At 37.4% G+C, this 21,223-nt stretch overlaps 1 protein-coding gene across 2 annotated transcripts in view; it reads right to left on the bottom strand.

Annotated features, from left to right (window-relative positions):
• LOC124286143 (protocadherin beta-17-like) overlaps positions 1-21,223 on the bottom strand; it is a 42,438-nt gene that overhangs the window by 2,238 nt on the left and 18,977 nt on the right. Inside the window, exons 2-4 of one of the 2 annotated variants that reach the window (XM_046722840.1) lie at positions 11,662-11,803; positions 482-3,255; positions 128-326 (exon numbers count right to left, since the gene is read on the bottom strand). In XM_046722840.1, the coding sequence (XP_046578796.1) occupies positions 128-326; positions 482-3,181 (2,899 nt within the window). In that variant the 5' untranslated portion in view covers positions 3,182-3,255; positions 11,662-11,803. Of the gene's footprint in view, positions 1-127; positions 327-481; positions 3,256-5,095; positions 5,249-11,661; positions 11,804-21,223 lie in introns of those variants that run through there. The other variant, XM_046723546.1, reaches the window with a different exon arrangement.

The following is a 21,223-nucleotide window of genomic DNA, read 5'->3' as shown; positions in this document are numbered from 1 at the left end:
CAATACTTACAATAATAGATATAGTAAAAAATGATCATAGAAAAGACGGTACTAAAAATATCAAAGTTAAAAATATTTCAACATTTCAATTATTTTTGTGTGATACCTGAAAGTGTTTTTTTCTTACCTGATTCCAAAACATTCGAGGATCCTCCGTGACTCTGTAATTCAATGTCGCTGCCTCCTCTCCCACTGTCACTGATACTGACATCACCAGACAGATCGCTGCCACTGTCGTCATGGAAACGGATATGTGTATGGTTCTTCTCACTGTCATCCTTGAAAGTGGAAAACTTCTGCTGTTTTGACAAGTGATGTTTCTTGTTCTGTAACAATGAACATACAATTGTTAATATGGAAATACCATCCAAAAACAATGAAAGAATTATCAATGAATAGTTATTAAGACAGTATATCATGTTTAATGTTTGGGTGTCTATCAAAGCAAGAATATTACTTCAATAACAGTTTCCACACTTACATCATTCTCTGTGTCTTCTGGGATAGTGAAGAGGCATTCGTTGTTGCGAGCGTTGAACCCAACAGATCCAGATGACAGGGAAACATTGTTTTCTTCATCCAGTGAGAAGCTGACCTCCTTCTCCTTCTTCTCTCCATCCTTCTCAGCTAGAGGAGTTGTGGAGTTTTTTGATGAGGAGGAGATACTACTTCCCTGTCTCCTCATGCTTGAGATGACCTTTTCTTCCTCTGCCTTAGCACGATACAGCCTCTTCTTCTTATCTGAGCTTCGGAGAAGGCAAATGGTTGCCACGACGATGACTGCAAGAAGGATGGTGACACCAACCAGAACCATGGCAGTGATGATGTTGATGGAGCCTTGGTTGGAGGTGGTTAAAGTTGCATTTCCTAAAATAACCTCGATGAAGAGCTCCGACTGAGTGGACCTCTGGGGAGAGCCATGGTCCTGAGCAACCACCATCAGGCTGTACACAGTGGTGATATGTTTGGACTCAAGTTGTTTCCTCAGGCGAACAATGCCCGTTTTGTGGTCAATGATAAACACAGCACTCCCATTGCCACCTTCAATGAAGTAGGAAACTTCAGCATTACGTTCCACATCCATATCAACAGCAGTAATTTCAATGACAGGGGACTCAATTCGCTGGGTGTGTGGCATCGTCACGGTGTTGTTAGCCTGGGTTGGGAAGATGATGACTGGGGTGTGGTCATTGATGTCATCCAAGGTCACCACTACTCTGGCTGTACTGCTCAGTGGTGGTTGCCCAAGGTCAGTTGCAACCACAACAAATTCATAATGATCTCTCGTCTCCCTGTCCAGGATACGGTTTGTCTTGATTACACCATCAGCATAGACGATGAAGGGAAAGTTGCTTCTTGTAGAACTATGGAGCTGGTACATGATGATTGCATTTTCATCCAAATCAGAGTCTGATGCAGTGATCTGCCCAACGCTGGTGTAACTTTTTGATTCTTCAGGCACAGAGAGTTGGAATTTATTCATGTCAAAGACTGGGGCTTGATCATTGACATCATCAATGGTGATGATCACTGTGGTGGTAGCAGTCATGGCAGGGTTGCCTTGGTCAACAGCTAGAATCTTGGCTACCACTTCAGGGTATTCTTCTCGGTCAAACTCCATCGCTGTCACCAGAGTTCCATTCCTGAAGATGTTGAACCTGTGGCCATGATCATCCTGAACTTTGTAAATGAGTTCAGCATTTGTACCATTATCGGCATCTGTAGCAGTGAATGTCATGATAGAAGTTCCAATTTTCTTGTTCTCAACAATATTTGCATAGTAAACATCTTCTGGAAATTCAGGTGCATTGTCATTTTCATCAATTACTCTTACTAGGAAGTTTTCCTGGACGGAGAGGGCAGGGGAGCCTCCATCATGGCAGATAACAGACACATTGTGAAAGGGCACAGTTTCACGATCAAGAGCATTCACAAGGATGACTTTGAACTCATTCTTGTCAAGGCCACGGAGCTCAAAGGAGGAGTTTGGCATAGAGCACTGAACATTTCCATTAGAACCTGAGTCTGGATCTTCCACAGCAATATGTGCAACAACACGACCAATTTCAGAAAATTCAGATATCTCTGCAATGCCACTGTCATGAAACACATTGATGTACATCTCTGGAGCATCATTGTGAGTGTCAATAATAGTGATGATTACTACAGCTTGGGCAGTCTTGGATGGAACTCCATGGTCATGAGCTTCCACAATAACCTGGTGCATCTTTCCTGCTTCATATTCCAAGGATCCTGCTGTTCGAAGTTCTCCAGTGACGTGATCAAGCTTGAAGAGGTTGAGGACACTCTCAGGTTGTCGAGGCATGAAGTGGTAACTGATGTTGGCATTGTTTCCAAGATCTTTGTCAGAGGCTAACAGACGAATGATGACACTGCCAGCTGCAGTTGTCTCAGAAATGTTCAAGGTGTATTTTACATTGTCAAACACAGGTGGGTTGTCATTTACATCTGCGACGTTGATGTGAAGGGTAAGGGTTCCAGTTCTCTGAGGAGATCCACCATCACGAGCAAACACAAAGAGTTCGTAAAAACCTGTTGTTTCCCTGTCAAGTTTCTGTACAAGCTCCAATGAAATAGACATGATTCCTGTTACTCCAGCAGTAGTGATGAGAATAAAAGGTGTGTCCTTTGGTTGAAGATCATAGCTCTTCACAGAGTTATTAATACCTGTATCTCTGTCCACTGCGCTGACCAATGGGAAGTTGGAACCAGAATTGGCTCCTTCAGAAATCTGCAGAACATAAGTTGACATTGTAAACTCAGGTGCATTGTCATTAATGTCCTTCACGTTAATTTCCAGCTGGATCTTCTTGAAGAAGGAGCCAAGATTTGATTGAGCAACAGCTTCGAAGGAGAGTTTACAAGTGTTGAGGAAATTGCATAAAGTCTCTCTATCAAGTTCTCGAGCTGTTGTAAAGTCTCCAGATGTGCTGTCGATGGAGAAGTTCGAGGTGTGTGGATTGCCTTGGGTCAAGAAGCTGTATCGGAGTCGATGAAACTCCTCCTCACTAACGTAGTCTCGGAGGTTTGCGTCGTCGGCGATGTTCCCCAGGAAACTTCCAGCTGGTTGTTGTTCATCTATGGTGTAAGTGAGGGTAATGCAGAGTGTAAGTTGAAAGCTGGTCAACAGAAGAACTCCTCGGATGATAGTGTTCGACATCTTGGATGGATGGTCAGAACTTGCAGTGTTGTTAACGTTATAGCTTCATGTACAGGGATCTTTCAAAGTGAATTCTGAAAAAAAAGAAGAAAGAAATATTAACAATATGTCAACTGACATCTTCACCATCAAAATAAAACAACATTCACATAAACATAAGCAATAAAGACCCTCTCCATAAACATATTAAATCATATGGTTATGTCCATATTGTAATCATGACCTTTTTCATTTAAAATAAAAATAATAATGTTTATGATTTAGAAAAAGGTATATTTTTTAAACAGAATTAACACTGGCACATCCAACCACTGTGTGTTAAGCACAGCATAATATCAACAGATAGATGGAGAGTGTTGTACATTAGAGATGGTAAGAGAAGAACGTCTGAAGTGTTCTATTCACCCAATCTAGCAAGGAACATGAGCACAAGGAGAACAGCTGCATAATGTCAGTGTAAAGGGATGGACCATATATATACCCACAGAGTTTTTACAAAAACTTTTAAATCCTGCAGTTGATTTAAATCCCTAACCTTTGAAGTTAATAAGAAATACATACACAAGATCTATAAGCCTAAAGATCTAAGCGAAAACATTAAGAAAGTAAAACACAAAATCAGACAAAGCCTATCATAATCAACTTGTGTCTACCTATGTTAAAACAGTGTTATTTCCATAGCTCTATGATCATAACCGGGTGACTGACTGGCTGACCAGCTGGCTGACCGACTAACTAGATGGCTGGTGGATCAGCTACTGACCATCCCCAGGCTGTCTGGGAATACAAGTCTCACATGGCCTGCGAAATCTACACCTGTGCTGGGGATTAGTTACAGAGGATTAACGAGGATTAGGAGTTGACGATGGATTAAATCTGTAGGTACATAAGTAACACCCGAGGACCCATTGTTCCACTGCATTAAGCTGCCTGCATTATGTGTAAGGTACAATGATTGGGTGGAATGATGTTAAGTGATCGCCCAATGAGTCTTCCCACGAAGCAGATGTTGGGATGTGATTCTAAGCTACTTGTGGCAACTTTAGGATCTTAACACTTGCTTGAAACAAGTGGTTGATTGACTTCACAAGGTATCACTGAATGACTACACATTTTGAAGCTGTTTAAGAAATCTAAAATATACATAACATTAACAGAATGAGATACACATTCAGTTTCCAACTATTATCAACTGATAGTTCTATGGACATTTTGAAGCTGTTTAAGAAATCTAAAATATACATAACATTAACAGAATGAGATACACATTCAGTTTCCAACTATTATCAACTGATAGTTCTATGGACATTTTGAAGCTGTTTAAGAAATCTAAAATATACATAACATTAACAGAATGAGATACATTCAAACTATTATCAACTGATAGTTCTATGGACATTTTGAAGCTGTTTAAGAAATCTAAAATATACATAACATTAACAGAATGAGATACACATTCAGTTTCCAACTATTATCAACTGATAGTTCTATGGACATTTTGAAGCTGTTTAAGAAATCTAAAATATACATAACATTAACAGAATGAGATACACATTCAGTTTCCAACTATTATCAACTGATAGTTCTATGGATATACAACTTCTTTATAACAATATAAGTGATATTTTGGTGTAAAAGCTAAGACTGTTATCAAGCTCGGATCCAGCGATATACATAAGTAAGAGTACTGAACAAATGACATTAATTTGAAGTAATAAGTTAACAGACATCTACTATCAAACTGCTTTTACTTTATATTAAAGTTTCACACTCAAAATTCCCTGATTTACATAACTGTCAACATTTTAAAATATCAAGTTTAAAGTAAAAACATGTTTTCTTGAAAAATATTAATCACAAAGTCAGTGAAAGTTATATTTTATAAACTCAATCTAAAGTGAAAAACATGCTTACCTCTTATAACAAAATGGAAACATGCACCATATATTCCTATAATCAATGAAATCCACACACTTCAATATCAGTGTAATCCAGTATATCCTCACAAGAAAGTATCTCCACACTGTTGTCTATATCAAACACCTTCCTCATGTCTCAGCTCTCTACAAGCATGTCCCCACTCCCTGACACCAGGAGTAATACTGACAGGCTTGACCTCTTCCCGTTTCACCCAGCTCTCTGACTAGGATATCACATGTTAATTGCTGCCTCTGTCATGCCTGCCTTTCAGTAGCATTTGATTGACAGCTAAGAATCACCCTGCTATTGGCAAGTGGCTGCACAGTGCTAAGCTAACCTGCAATTAGTCTTGCATCACAGTTGCGTGACCCCTGACCTCCCACTGAGAATGCCTGGGCCTATCAGAGCTGACCACTATCAATAGCCTGAGTGGACATTAAGTGACCATTAGGTAACCAATCACCTGGGATCATTAACTTGTTTGTGTGCCTTCAGCCAATCACTGGACAGAGGCCTTTCAGGGTGGGACAAGCTTATGGCCAGTAGGCACCTGTCATATATTCTTTTAAATTTTCTTTTAAATTCCTTTTATCAAAACGTTAACATAAAAAACTTTATATATAAAACCTTTTATCAAAAGGGTATTTTTCAAAAATACTTCATACTTGACAAGAATTCAATACAACATTATTCTTTATGTATACGTAGAGATAAAAACATTTTTCTCTTTTTTTCAGCTTCCTATCACCATTATGCACTACTCAGTAGAAGTTAAAAGCCCCTGATTCTTTCATATGACTATAATTCAGATGAACAAAAGAAACATGATACTTATATTCTGTTCTGTTACATCTTTGTAGGCAATTGTTCCCCTTTGAATGTTAATTCACTGAAGAGTGAAAAGAAGAGAATCATATGAAAAACCAAACGGATACAAAATACTGATATTAAATAACAATTTCACAACATGTATTAAAATCTAAAAGCATAATTCCAAAACACAGACAAAATGTACAGTAATCACTGTAATTATTATTTGAATAATCAAATAATTGTTTAAAGTAAACTGAAAGAGTAGTTTTGGATATCTCTGTAATGAATGCTAGTTCAGAAATACATCCTCCATGGCCATCTTTTATGAGCAATTCCCCACCCCTGTATCTTTCAAAATCTTCCATTTCCCCCTCCCTCTCTCCCCCTTCTTTCCAATGGCCTCATTTACCTATACAACCTCTGTTAATGTAACATTGTTGACCAATCTCGATCACCAAGAAAACCATTAAAAGACAGTTACAGATCAACTATACACTACCCCAGCCTTGTACTAGCACCCCACAATTGGCCTACCTTCACCCCCACCAGCCTACCCTGTACTTAGAAACAGCAATAAACCCCCACAATGGCCTGTCACAATAAACTCTGACACATTCCATTTCATAACATCATGTACATTTCGTGTAAGTGAAAAGAGCCCTGATATTTACAAGCCATTAGAACTAAGTTTGATTTGTGCTAATTACATAGAACAAATTTGATCACATCCATGATCGCACATTCTGTTTCTTATATTGTGTTAAATAGTTCAATTGTATATCTTACCTAATGAGGTTAAATTTGCGTTCATGACATTTTTATTAACTAGGAAATGTTCCATCCATGTAATACAATGTACACAATAGTATCAGGGTCTTATCATTTCTTGATTAAAGTAATTAAAGTTAACCAGTTTTCCCAAAGCATAGAAGATGTTACACAAAATCTTCTAACTTTGCCATTCCAAACTAATCTTGTGTCAGATAATTATCTACATGAGTTGTTCCATATTTGTTTCTTTCATGATATGATTACAAAAAACATAATTTAGTATGTAATGTTGACATTAAAAGTCTCATAAATATTCCAATACAAGTTAGTTTCAAGATAAACAAGAAGATTTACAATAGTAAAATCAATGCAAAGATTTGATTCAAAATGTCACTATTAAACATGATCATTTCAAACAGTTGCATGAAATGTCACATACATTTCATCGACACTGTGATCCATTGCAGTTTGAAATGTACATGGCATGTGATACAGGTGTGTAATACATGCTGTGATATGTGATATATTTCATGTCAGGTGCAGCAAATGTGGTGTGCTGGGCCTGTCCAGCCCTGCCACAGTGTTGAATCACTGTGTGCAACCATAAGGAGTTTTTAATCACCTCACTGGCATGATGAAATGAACAGTGTCATTGTCTTAAGTGGGATGTATTTCACTGTTGATAACATTCGTATCACCACATGGCGGCTATGACCACTGATTTATCATGTCAGGGTTAATTAGGACAACTCCAAGGATGGGATAAAGTTAGTATTAATTTAATCTGAATGAATTATTTAGGCTTGCCATCCTATTGATTTTCATTTATCTTGATTCTTAATTAGATTTATTCTCAAATAAATCATACATGTGCTTTAAAGGAAATGTGTTTTTGTTTAAAATATATTCCACCAAAAGAAGCCATTTTGCACTCTACTGACAGAACTTTTTATATTATTGTTCAAAACATATTTTCATAGAATGAGGACTAGGCCATTAAAGATAATATTTACATTCCACAAATAAAAGTATTTACTTTAACAACATATGGCAAGATACAAGGCACAACATATGTTTAAGAGCACGACCATTTATCACTATTTCAGCTGAGAACAACATCAGCAAAATTCCCACATCCCTTCTCACAGAATGCAACCCATTCAAATCAATTTCATGGACTTGACTGTGGGTGTCACGTACATTTCATGGATACCAGGGGATTACCCATATCCCAACCATATGCCAGACTTCACTGACTCCTAATCCCCATGAAAATTAATTATCATCTAACTGAGTCAACATTACTTAAACATGTTTATCATAATCCATCATAATGGAACACTGAGACCTGAAAAGTCAGCCTTATCTTTACCTTGCTACTAACAAGACTGCTATCAACATGTTAATCTAAGTGTCAATTTCATTTATATCGGCATCCTGTAATTTTTATCTAATCATGTTGCAGTGTTATAAGATTACTTGACTCTTATCCATGGTGTTTTGTTTGGTGTAAGATTCTGGCAGTGCTATCAGTCGTGTCTTGGACCCTGTGAAGATGGCATTAGCTGGTCTGTCTGCAATATACATGATTATATTGCATAAACAGCCTATGATTGGAGGGAGAAATCTGAAATATAGTTGTGTCAATTTCAGTGTGTTTTTCAAGATAATAATAACATAAAATTGAAAATCATACCACAATGAAAGTGTTATTCATTATCTCTTTACATGTAAATTGTACACTGCCATTAGAAATAATCCATACTTTTATGTAAATGGTCACAGCCTCCAAACTGTGTTATACGGAACATCGCCAACTACCAATAGTGAAAATAAGCATATTGTAGAGTCCCTCCACAAATTCATTTTCAAGACTAAACGATTTGATAAAACAGTCTAAACCAAACAATAAATAACAATTACCATAACAAAATAATGAAACATAACTGCAAGCGGGTTGTTAATTAGAATTCTCAATGCCCATACCATGTTACGATTTTATTTTATTTCATTTGTCTATTTCATTCCGTCTCTTTTGTCTAGTTCCTGTGTGTTCTATTTGTGTTATATTTGTACTGGTGAGGTATTCACCAAAGCAAAGCTTTGTTTGTTTACCAAACCACATTCTTTCATGAATAAAAATATGTTTAAACCATAATAATATAAAGGCATTTCTTAATACCAAAACATTTCTTTTTGTCTCTTAACACGGTGAAGAATAAATAATCTGTTACCATAAATAATTTGTTAACCATTATATTTTCCATTACAATGTTCTCATGTGCAATGGATCATCTAAGAATTCTTTTTAAATTATTTATTCACAAGAATTTCAATTCTTGTACAGTAATGATTCTATAATAACTTCATCAGATACATTAGCCTTTTAAAGGAAAGAATCATTTATGGGAGGAATTTACTAATGACTACATACTTGTATGTCAGTTACACTATGTCCTTATACAGGAGATTACTTGAAAAAGTCATAGAGCACTTCAGCTGTTTTCAAACCTCTTTGAGTCAGGTAACACGTCAATTTCAGGTAGCTGAGAAACACACCTTTAGTCGTAGGCATCAGGATTACACGTTAATTCAGGTTATTGACAACTCTCAGCACCAACAGGGGTTAATGCCGTGTGACAAGACGCTTATATCCTCCTCAAGCTTAAACAACCAACCCAAAAGAGACAAGCACTTTGCACGACATATCTGAAATCAACATTCTTCAAAATGAAATTGACAAGTTACTGCTGTTGCTAAGATAGATAACCCTGCATGAGAATGCTGTATGTTTATATAAGGGACATGGAAAGTGGAAGTCATGAACTACTTAAGTTTACTGTGGTATTTTACTTGAAACTGTTAAAGCACTGAAACTTTTTGTACGCCTGTAACGAAATCAATATGTCATCCAAAGCAAGTGGGATCTCATGACATCAGTTAAAACATTGACGTTAGTAATAAACAATAGTGTATGTCGAATGAATAGCGCTATCGACATGCATTTACATAATAGGCTCTGGTGAAGATGACTTTTTACCTCTCATGTGTTGCTAACAATGACAGATCAATTGTTTGGGATTCTTTAGGAATATTGATTGACACTGTCTGGAAGATTTTGATGTGGGATGTAACGTATGATTAAGTACGTTATCAACTAATTGATATTTCACATTCAGTTCTAGACAACAGTTAATCAATGATAGCCGAGTTCAATACGCAACGTCAACCTCTTTCATGTTATGTGCGACAGCGCAAACTGATCATATTCAGTAATACATCATCACTTGAGACAACCTAACCATATTCTTTGAAAATTGTATTGACAAATTAAAAGTGAAGTTTCTCTTGCATCAATATTTTATCCCATGTTCTGTAACCCTTTATATTCTGTGTATAATTTCATTGGGAATTGTTTATTCATGTGAATTTGACTGAAATGTACAACACATGTGATAAATCACTAATCAAACAGACAACCATTTTACCATAAAGGCCAACTGGAAATATTTAGAAATATAATGTTAAAGGTGAAAAGAAAAGCAAAATAAACATTGATTTTTGTCTTTCTTTGAGATAGGCTTTGAACTAGACATGTATTTGGTCTCTGGATAAAATATTTGCATATCCTTACATTGTTTAATTTAAGTACTATTTTCACAAGTGCCCACTGTCTATTCAAACAGATAGGTAGAGACTACTACTAATGCAAATCTACAATGTAAATATATCTGTTCATGCCTTTGAAATCAGTCAGTCCCCAATCAATCAGGCTTTGTCTCTGAAATCATCTAACAAGTCCCTTCTGTGTAAAACACAGCCTCAAAGGTAACAGCTTTGTCATCCCTTTGATCTTCTTAAATAGCCAATCAAGACAAGTGGGGTCGTTCAAGGTAAGTAATTCATACTCATTTGATCAGGGAACATGTTTTCACTACAGATTACAGAATCAATTGCTTTTTATTGTCCATGTTAAGGAACCATGATCTTAGTATGGGGCCCTGAACATGGCGGGTGTAAGTAGAAGAGTGTTAAAAACAGGTATGAAAATCTTTGTAGATTTGCAGGTAGAAACAATGCAAAGGTAGAAAATCTGTTGACGCATGAGAGGGGTGCCTTCACCCCCAGGGGTAAATGTCTGGAACATTTAACTTGGACAAAAAGATTATAAAGATTTCATTGAGATGTTACTTTTATAGACTCCATGATTCAGTGGGAACGTTAATATTCGTGAAATCCCATGCTGAGCTTCACGTAGAAAAGAGAACTGATTAAAGCAGTGTTTGTATATTGTATTAAGAGACTTAAACTACTACTAAAAAAACAACAAAAACACCCCACACTTTCATTTCAGCCATAAAGGAAGCAGAATGACTTGTATACAATTTAAATGTAATGGATTTGATGATTTGCAGACCCTAACGTCATAAACATCCAACATATATCTGAAGGATCTTTATCATATTTAGGTAAATCTAATATCTGGGAAGTTTTCCATATCAATTGTCAAATAGAACTGACGTAAATTAATAGCTTCTGTATATTACAGATGCAAATATAGGAAACAATTCAATTAAATCCATCCTGGGTTGTTGAAAAAATATGCCTGCCATTGTGAATTTGTCTGATTCATTTTGCAGGCTTCTGTTTCAATAAAACTACAACCATCTCATTGCTAACTGTATCAGACAAATGGAATATCATATCACAATACTCTCTAAATGTGATCGACGAAAAGAAAAATCTCCTAAATTAAATTAACCAAAAAACATCACACTGCATTAAGAAGCAAACATGCATGAAATATTGGCTGAAATCAGATTACCTGAAAGCAGAATGATAAGAGGAAGTCCTACCTTCATATTTCAAACAGCTTACAGATCCTGATCCACACGTTTGTCAAACCCTGACTACCCTTCCCATGCAATGACTGTTAAACCTACCCTGCACAGCTTTATATGCAAAATCTATCTTACCTTAGCAGTTACTGTCGATGAAGAGTAATACTCCAGGTAACTTTTACTCGTTAAGGCAGGTGTCAGCATTTGATGCTGTCGTGATGAAGTCAGCTCTGCTTGGACACTGGCCACTCAGTGGTCAGACATTGCTCACCAAGGCCTGGAAGACAAGAAAACAGAATAAATAAAAATACTACTCCTTGCCCAAGCCTGTCAAGGGATGAAATTGATTACTATGTTTACGAAATTGATCTAATCTTGTCAATCATGTTTTAACATGTTTATTTCATTTGTTGAGTACAGATAAATTTGTATTTAATGGCAATTGGTGTTTAAGTATCAGATATTTGATTTTTTTAATCAAGGAAATTATGAAATTTAAATGCTTGTGACGTAAAAGAGTAGCATAACAATTATATTTTTACACATGTATTGAAGACATATCAACTTTTCACATTTTGTACAGTTTTACTTACATATGCTAAATACTTTTAGTAGCCTGAGTTTGCGTATTTAAAATGAAATTTGTGACAAAGTTGATAAAATTAAAAAGTTGCTTAATTGAAATTCAATACATAATGATTCAAAGTTTTAGTTTTTAAACTGACATGGAACGTAAATATGGATAAGCAGACCTACCATTAGATAGACTTGTTCACAATTTCAGTACACTTCTAACATAAGATTATCCTGAGCACAAGCTGATCCTTCAGTGACCACTCATCAAGTGATTGCTGGTCCAATTTATATGAGAAGACATTCTACAACGACAATGAACGTACATCCTTCCTAACACCTGTAGCATCAAAAACACTACCCAGGTATTAATCCATTGTCTTGTACTCAGATCAAACAACTTAATCCCTCCTCTTTTGACAAGATGACCGGAAGCCTCAGGCATCGATATCTTCACATGCAGCCCTGAGCAGAGTTTCACCTTCGGACACTGGTCAGCCGCTCGTCTCATTTTACATTTACCTGGGGTGAAGTTTGGGTTTGGGCCTATTGTTAAAACTCAGTGAGGCAATTAAAGTCTAGGGCAAAAAAAACAAGGGGGATGCTTCTGAGGGAGCAGTCATTGTATGTAAACATGTTCAGAATAATTACTCCCTTAATCCTCTTGATCCTGGTAATCTGACTTGTTTAATCAAGGGACAATGGTGGGGGTTGGAAACTGGGGGTGGGGATAATTGTGGGTGGGGTTGGACTTTGTAGAAGAGAGATGGGTGGAGTGTGGGTATTGATGAAGGAGAAATGGGTGGTGAGGGGTATTGATGGAAGAGAAATGGGTGGGGTGGGGGTTCAGAGGGTACCTGGACTAGGTGGGAATGTTTTTCAAAGAAAATGATGGAATGTGAAGACGTGGGGTTTGCAATGGAAGGATGCAGTTAGAGAGTTCTGGGGGTGAAGATGGGTGGGACAAGGTGAACATTAGCCTTTCCTATGGGTGAGGATAAGAAACCAGGGTATGGTTCTGAGGGTGGAGACATGGAGGTGGGCTGAGATATGGAGGGGTGAGGGTGAAATATGAAGGACTGATGGTCTGAGTGTGAGACATAAAGGGGTGAAGGTCTGTGGGGGGAGGGTCTGAGTGGTGAGATAGGAAGGGGTGAAGGATCTGACTGATCTGACGGTGAATAATGTGGGGTGGATGGTCTGAGGGTGAGATATTAAGGGGGAGGGGGGTCCTGAGTGTGGAGATATGAAGGGTTATGGGTCTGAGGTGGAGATATGAACATTGCATGGTCTGAGGGCTGAGGGTTTGAAGGTGAAATGTGAAGGGTGGGGGTTCTGAGGGTGGAGATATGAAGGGTGAAGGGTTTGAGGGTAAGATATCTCAGGGTAGTGGTCAGGGTGAGGTATGAAGGCTGGGGCCTCTGAGGGAGAGGGTCTGAGGGTGAGCTGTGAAGGGTGGGGGTTCTGAGGGTGGAGATATGAAGGGTAGAGAGTGGAGATATGAATGTGGGGTGAGGGTCTGAGGGTGGAGATATCAAAGGTGGAGATACAAAGTTGTATGTTGGGGTGTTAAGATTTTGTATGTGGAGTTGGGGATGAGGGGTCCTAGGGAAGATCAATGCACTTAACACTGAAATCTAACCCTGTCAGTGACGGCCACACAGGACATGCTTATGATGTGGGGAGACAGAAAGAGTTAGCTACACACATGGAAGATGTTGAGTAACAGAGGAAATGGGTGTAACACGGACAATATGAGAACTACACCTCGCAGATTACGATCATGTCTGTAAAACACAGACAAGTGACACAGATATGTGTTAGATAACACACATGGAACCATACAGAATATATTAACCTTTTCCTTTGAGAAACAAGCGTAACCGTCACAAAGTCGGAAGTCTGAAAGCAGCTCCAGACTCCAGATGATGGGAATATATACTCATGCCAATAATGGTTGTCATCCCCTCCCCACCCCAACCCCACACACCCCACCCTACACCCCTCTCCAATTAAAAATATTGAAGGGGGTGACAACTATTATTGGCATGAGTATATATTTAATATTGATTAAGAGGATGACTGAATCTAATGATGCACGCTTGATTTAGAAGTCAAACATACTGTATTACTTAATGCAATTAAAACTATAGATCAAAGTTTGCGAATCTAATTAGTTTTATTCTCACATAAAAGTCTCTTTTAATATAAATTATATATTTATAGGCTGCTCAAAAGCAATATCATCATCGCAATCAGCATCACAGAGAATCAATTGTTTTAATTTCAAAACCATCTTGCAAATTCGACAAAATATAAAATGCAAATTAGTATTTTCACAAAAATATATTTTCTGATTCTGTAAACCTGTGACCAAAGTGTGAGCATCTAATGTAAATATCCTCAGGTGTAGATTAATCCTGCACACCTGTATTAATTAATCCAGGTAAGTCCTTTGTAAAGAGATACATCCCCTTCCATTTATCTCTTTATGCCTTGTATCACTGAGCCCATCTGTCAACACAGTACAATAGCCAGGCAATTATAGCATCCTGGGTCGATACAATACATAGATATTGTCCTATGAATTATACATCCCATCTCTACATCACAATAATAAAACCCAATGCAGTTTTCTGAGATACAGGAACTAATTACTGGATTTCCTTTAGCTAGGAATGTTAGTATTTGTTCTGTTTTACAAAAGATAAATAAGCCCCATTTTGAATGTATACGAGATACCAGTTAGGATATCCCAAGTGACTGCAGGCACTTTTCATAATCATCTCATGTTGTAGTTTTCCGAGTCAGTGACTGCAACTGTGACTCTTTAGTGGTTAGGCAGATAACATCTTTATCTCAAGCTACATGTATTATGAAAAGATATGATCAAAGAGGGTTTGGGAAAAATTATGGATAATGATTGTATATGAAATAGTCATAGTGAGATGAAAGGAATTTATTTCTTGGAATTTCTGAAATGACTTTCTATTCAACGATTTTTTAGTGTAAGGAAACCATTATCTAATTCACTGAATCTATAAAGGGTAAGATGTACATTCCCCAGGGAGGTGAAAATGTGATATGAATGCATTCTGATCTGTTGACTTGTAATAGTATATATATCATGGTCTACGAACATCCTTTTGTGTGTCTTCATCAACATTATAAGTGTTATTGGTACTGATGAGGTTTTGATCTTAGGACATCATCATCATCATCATCATCATCATCATCATCATCATCATCATACTGTATAACCCACAGAAATTATTTGTGCATATGAAAGTGTTAACCAGGGGCGTTGCTACCATTATTAAAAAAAAGCCCAGGCTTACACATGATTTTTGCTAAAGATCGCCATGAAAGTTGGGCAAGCTCTCAATACTATCTGAATAAAAAGCTTTGCAAAATATCGGCTTACACATAAAAATTGGCTTGCTATGCACCCGTTAACAGATTGAGGATTCAAAATGACATGTCAAACAAAGAGATTACAGTACAGAACTTTCCAATCATCTGAGAGGAGGAGATTGGAGAAAAGAGCTCTTCAACCCCATATTGCTGGTCAGACAGTGCCTACAGTTTGTTTAAAATATTTACTCACATCACCACCATCCCTTTCATCATCAATTTAACTGTTTCTTAATTTTTTTAATTGTTTTATTGGTAAAACTTCATTAGAAATGTAAAAGGAAAGTCAAAACCTATTCTGTGTATGTTTGTATCTATCATGCAGTAGGTACCTCTATATCATACATCCAGTTAACTGACAAATGAATACGACGTGGATGTGCAGGTCCCTGTTCAGTCACATCAACAAAACATCCAATTTGTCAACATGCAAACTCTGTTTATCAATACAAACCTCAAACAGCCAAGTGTTAAAGAAAACGTCCAATCTTGCACATTAAAAAAACCAGTTGTCACTAACTCCATAAACTAGGGATAATACTGTGTTAAACTTTTATGCCACAGCGATCCTTCTTGTGTTACACCTGACCTCGAGATCAATTTCTCACGACACTTTTCAAGTCTTGCTATCCCAGGACTAATGCTATACACATCTTCATGAACTATGACAAATAGCACACATATCTTCAAATGAAATAGACATGTTTTGAGACATGACAATGTCGGATGATGCCTAATGGGTCATTAAACGTTAATTTCATTCTGCATGGCCGACTCCGTGGGACATGCTGTGTATATGGGATACCTACAATAATGTGCATAGTCGACCTCCGTTACTGACAACCTCCAGTGTTTCATTATCATCATGTTGATACAGATATGTTTTAATGACACTTTGGGTTCTAAGACTCTTACAAAAATGTGTCCAGCATCTCTGATCTTTCACAGCCAAAAAGATATATCGCCATACTTCACTGATGACTCAGTAAACTGCTGACTTAGCACATTAAGTACATGGTTGTTGTGATACTCATCTACATGCTTTTTCGTTGACAAAACTACATTCTTTAAGTACACTTAGTTTAATGATCCAAGGCGAGATCAACAACTAACTCTAAAAGTTGCCTCCCTTATCTATGCCAGGATTCATTATTAAATGACAATTCCCATTTCATCGTGAGTATCCTCAATGTCAGCATCATACTGATGCTGGTGTTGTAGGTAGTGGTATATGTCTACATACTGCATAAAGGTTTTCATCCCTGTGACTGACACACAAGCTATATGACTTGATTATTTACAGACCACCGCCATACAGCTGGAATATTGCTGAGTGCGGCGTAAAACTAAACTCAATCACTCACTCACTCACTCACAAGCCATATCTTAGGCTCAGGCAAACAGTGGAGTCCCAGAAAATTTTATTCAAGACTACATTATCTGTCAAATAAGATTAAGATGAGTGAGTATATGGTTTTATGCCTCTTTTAGCAATATTCCAGGAATATTATGGCAGGGAACACCAGAAATGGGCTTCACACATCGTACACATGTGGGGAATCGAACCCGGGTCTTCAGCGTGACAAGCGGATGCTTTAACCATTAAGCTATCCCCTGCCCCTGATGATGATCACTTCCATATTGTCGTCCTAATCATCATCATCATCATTAAAACAAAAATAATGTCTCAGTTTCAAACAAGACACTTTCATGAGACATAGACGGCATATTGGCACCAGGCATAGCCCCCTTTAACCTCATGGGTGACCAAAGCATCATGAAACCAAAACCACACTCAAAGACTTTGATACTGACCGGTTCTCCTTCCTAATACTTTATCAATAAAATAGAATTATTACCTTAGATTCTGATATTAAACAGATACAAATACCATTGATATACAAACGAACATATGATATCTGACTGTGATCAATTCTGATCAAGCATATCAGTTAGAGAATGAGTAAGAAATCAGTCATGGATGGAGATTGTACCCACACATCTCCTCACTCCTCTTCCTATCTTAGTTCAGTCTGTGGCGGTATATCAAATGACATATGACTGACTCAGCCTTTATCCTGAACTGGCACCTGTGAAACTAAGCAACCGTCACCAAGGAATATAACAACTAAATTATCATAATCGTATCTCAACTCCATATGGATCAGTTTCAAAAACCTAAAATTCCATAGAATTATATCTTCCAAAAGGAATCCCCTGTAGATTAAGACGTTGTTCCTGTGCTTCAGAAAATCAAACCAACCATTACTAAAAACTTTGTTGATTTCGAACTCGTCACTCATAACACTTGTCAATTTCATGTCTCACGTTACCAGGAGGGGTACACACACTGATCCATGCTACAGCTACGGATCATGCCAGGGTATTAAACTATATTTAACCAAATGATATAGATCAAGAATAATCTACATGTATAAATTCAGCCTGTGATGATTAGGTGAACGGTGCATTCATGTGAAATAGACACTAGACTGATCACATTTCACAAACAGCTGACTGATGTGTAGGCTTGCTTATACAGCCATAAATCAACCTCTCCTGGAGACACCTGAAACTAGAGGGCTTACATGGATCTTCAGCAGAGTCTCAAGCCCAGCTCCTCTTCTACTATGCTTTATATTATCATAGCTAAAGGCTTCCCAAAATCCCTACCTTTATCGCTGCTCAGTCCATACAAGCATGTTCTGCAAGCGACTGACAATTTTAACTGTTTCACTCGAACTCATACTATTATTGTAGTGTTAAATTATTGACACATTAAACTTGTCAATTTCATAAACTGCCTGAAAAAGCAAGTATAACTTGAAATAGATTTGATAAAAAATTCCAACATCATCAAAACCTTCCTAAGGTGAAGTTGCCAAAACGCTGCAAGTATACAGTCCCAAACATAGCTATACACCTACGTCAATAAACCACCACTGAATAATCATTTCTTGTTTGTATAAATTGTTTTCGTCACGATATGGCTGAGATATTGCCGATGTGACGTTAAATAAAAACTCACTCACTCACTCATTTTCTAGTTTGTGTCATTTCTAGCCACCATGAAATACCCATGCATATTTTCCTTTTCCTGACAGTATATATTATAAATATAATGACAGCCTGTGTTATAGGACTGACTGACTGAGTTTAGTTTTACGCCGCTTTTAGCAATATTCCAGCAATATCACGGCAGCGGGGACACCAGAAATGGGCTTAACACATTGTGCCCATGTGGGGAATCGAACCCCGGTCTTCGGCGTGACGAGTCAACGCTTTAACCACTAGGCTACCCCACTGCCCTCTGTGTTATAGGAAATAATAGGACATGGTCTAAGGTCCTGCAATTTGCAATTTAGAGTTGCACCCCTTAGTCATGGAGGATTCACTGATCATGGGTTAAAAGTGAGTGAGTTTAGTTACCCTACACTCAGCAATATTCAAGCTATATGGCGGCAGTCTGTAAATAATCGAGTCTGGACCAGACAATCCAGTGATTAACAGCATGAGCATTGATCTGCGCAATTGGGAAGCAATGAAATGAGTCAACTAAGCCAGCGAGCCTGACCATCCGATCTTGTTAGTCGCCTCTTACGACAACCATGGGTTACTGAAGATCAAATCTTACCCAGACCTTCATAGGTTTCATGGATTAAAAACATTACCACATTTGAATCCTTGCCCTGTCAGCACTATATCCATGCTCTTGGAGTTACCAAGTGTGTAGAGCCTACAGTGTCACTTTCAGCTTGTCTATCACTTGGCCAGTCTTCTGGTGCAGGGTTCAATCTAAGGAACTTACTGAATGCCTGTTGATATTATAACCTGGTTAAACCAAACAAACCAGTCTGCACCCTGGTTCCATAAATTCATAAATTTATATATTTAATCCGATTACATGTTTTCGGCATCATATGTTTTCAGACTGCAATGTTGACTCTCGCTATAACGAGGAGGGCTGAGTCATAAAGACGTTGTAAATACATGGATGATGGCTTGTGTTAAAGATAAGGTTGTCTTTAGTATCTTTGGACATGTTTTACAGTTGTTCATGCAATAACTGAAGCATCTCAAAACCAATAACACAAGGATATATGTACTGACATATTGATATGATTACTTAAGCATCTGAAAACCCATAACACAAGGATATATATATATATACTCAGTGAAACACAAAAAGGGTCACATGAAAATTCAAGTGTTCCTGAAATTAATATTTTCCAGTTTTCATCACTAGCTTTGAATAGCGCTGTGGGAGAAAATGTGAGAAACAAAAATAGGAACACTGCCATGAAGTGGCGTTCCCTTATTTGTTTCTCTCAGTATATTTATATTTATATGTATTGATATGCTTCAATATTTCACATAAATTAATGATACTTTTCTGTAAATGTAAAAGGAACATCGAGGTACCCACTGTTGGATGAAGCGAAATCCTGACAAATTATGCGGAACACAGTGACTAAGCGATGTAGGATGGTGTTCCGCATAATTTGTGATGCTTAGAATGAGTTCACAGATCATTGTTGTGTTGAGAAGCAAGGGTGAGTAAGACATCTGAAATTTGTTTACATGCACTTGGTGCAAGTAGACATAATTATTAGGTTCAGTTTCAATAATGTTATGCTTGATACAGCCAAATTAATGTGGTGTTGCGGTAACAAGATATTCTAAGGGACCGTTCATAAATTATGGCTTGGGTGGATGATGCTGATTTTTATGGAGAAGCATGTACAATGTGAATGGACTTTATGTACAAAGTAAGTGACCCCGCTGCATGTCATGTACAAAAGTCAATGACTCCCCCCCCTCCCCCATAATTTTGTAATATATTTATGTACAAAATTGATGATCCCTCCCACCTCCAAGAACAAAATGGGTGACCTTCCCCCTTAGAATCATCATCATCATCATCATCATCATCATCATCATCATCATCATCATCATCATCATCATCATCACACATACCCCTCCCACAAAGCCATAAATTATGAATGGTCCCAAATTTGATAAATCCCTGATAATGATAAAGCAAAAACACAGTAAAAAAATCAAATAGTCACAAATACAGCTTGTTTTTTCTGTGCTTGACAACCAGAACCCTCCAGTTTTCAAGATCTATATGTCTGCATTCATTCCAGCATGTGTAAATTCGAGAATTCCCAAAATAGAGAAATAATGACTTTTTTAAAACAACTTCCTACTTTGCAACTCTCAGGATTCTGTCAACACCTCTAAAGGAAAAAAGTTAAATACTTTTGATACAGACGAATAGATGTCCCTTACGGATGAACTTTGTTAAAATCTTCAGCATAACAGCTGTAGAAATGAACACAGCACATGTCAGGTGTTCTCATTTCCACTGAGATATTGCAAGGGCAAGATTTTTATCGATCTGCTTATTGCTGCTATTTTTTCTGATTTCTCCCTGTGTGTATATCAACCACTCCAACTCAATCTAGCTACCACATCACTTTCAACCCCTGAAAAAAATATCGAAAATAACAGTCGCTCATTAAAAACGTTTTCCCAGTATAATCTCAAAGGAGTAGAAGCTGCATGCGCTGTCAAAAATACTGGCAGTCTGTCATGTCAGTGTGATGTCTTTCCAGGAGAATGTTTTCAATTTCTTTCATACTTTCTATAAAAGCATAAGTTTGAATGTGACATATCTGTAAGAAATACTTTCACAGGCATTGTT

The sequence above is a fragment of the Haliotis rubra genome, unplaced genomic scaffold (genome assembly GCF_003918875.1).
Source record: "Haliotis rubra isolate DU_JTF1 unplaced genomic scaffold, ASM391887v1 Scf1, whole genome shotgun sequence".
NCBI lineage: Eukaryota > Metazoa > Mollusca > Gastropoda > Lepetellida > Haliotidae > Haliotis > Haliotis rubra.
This window is presented reverse-complemented; position numbering and strand designations above follow the sequence as displayed.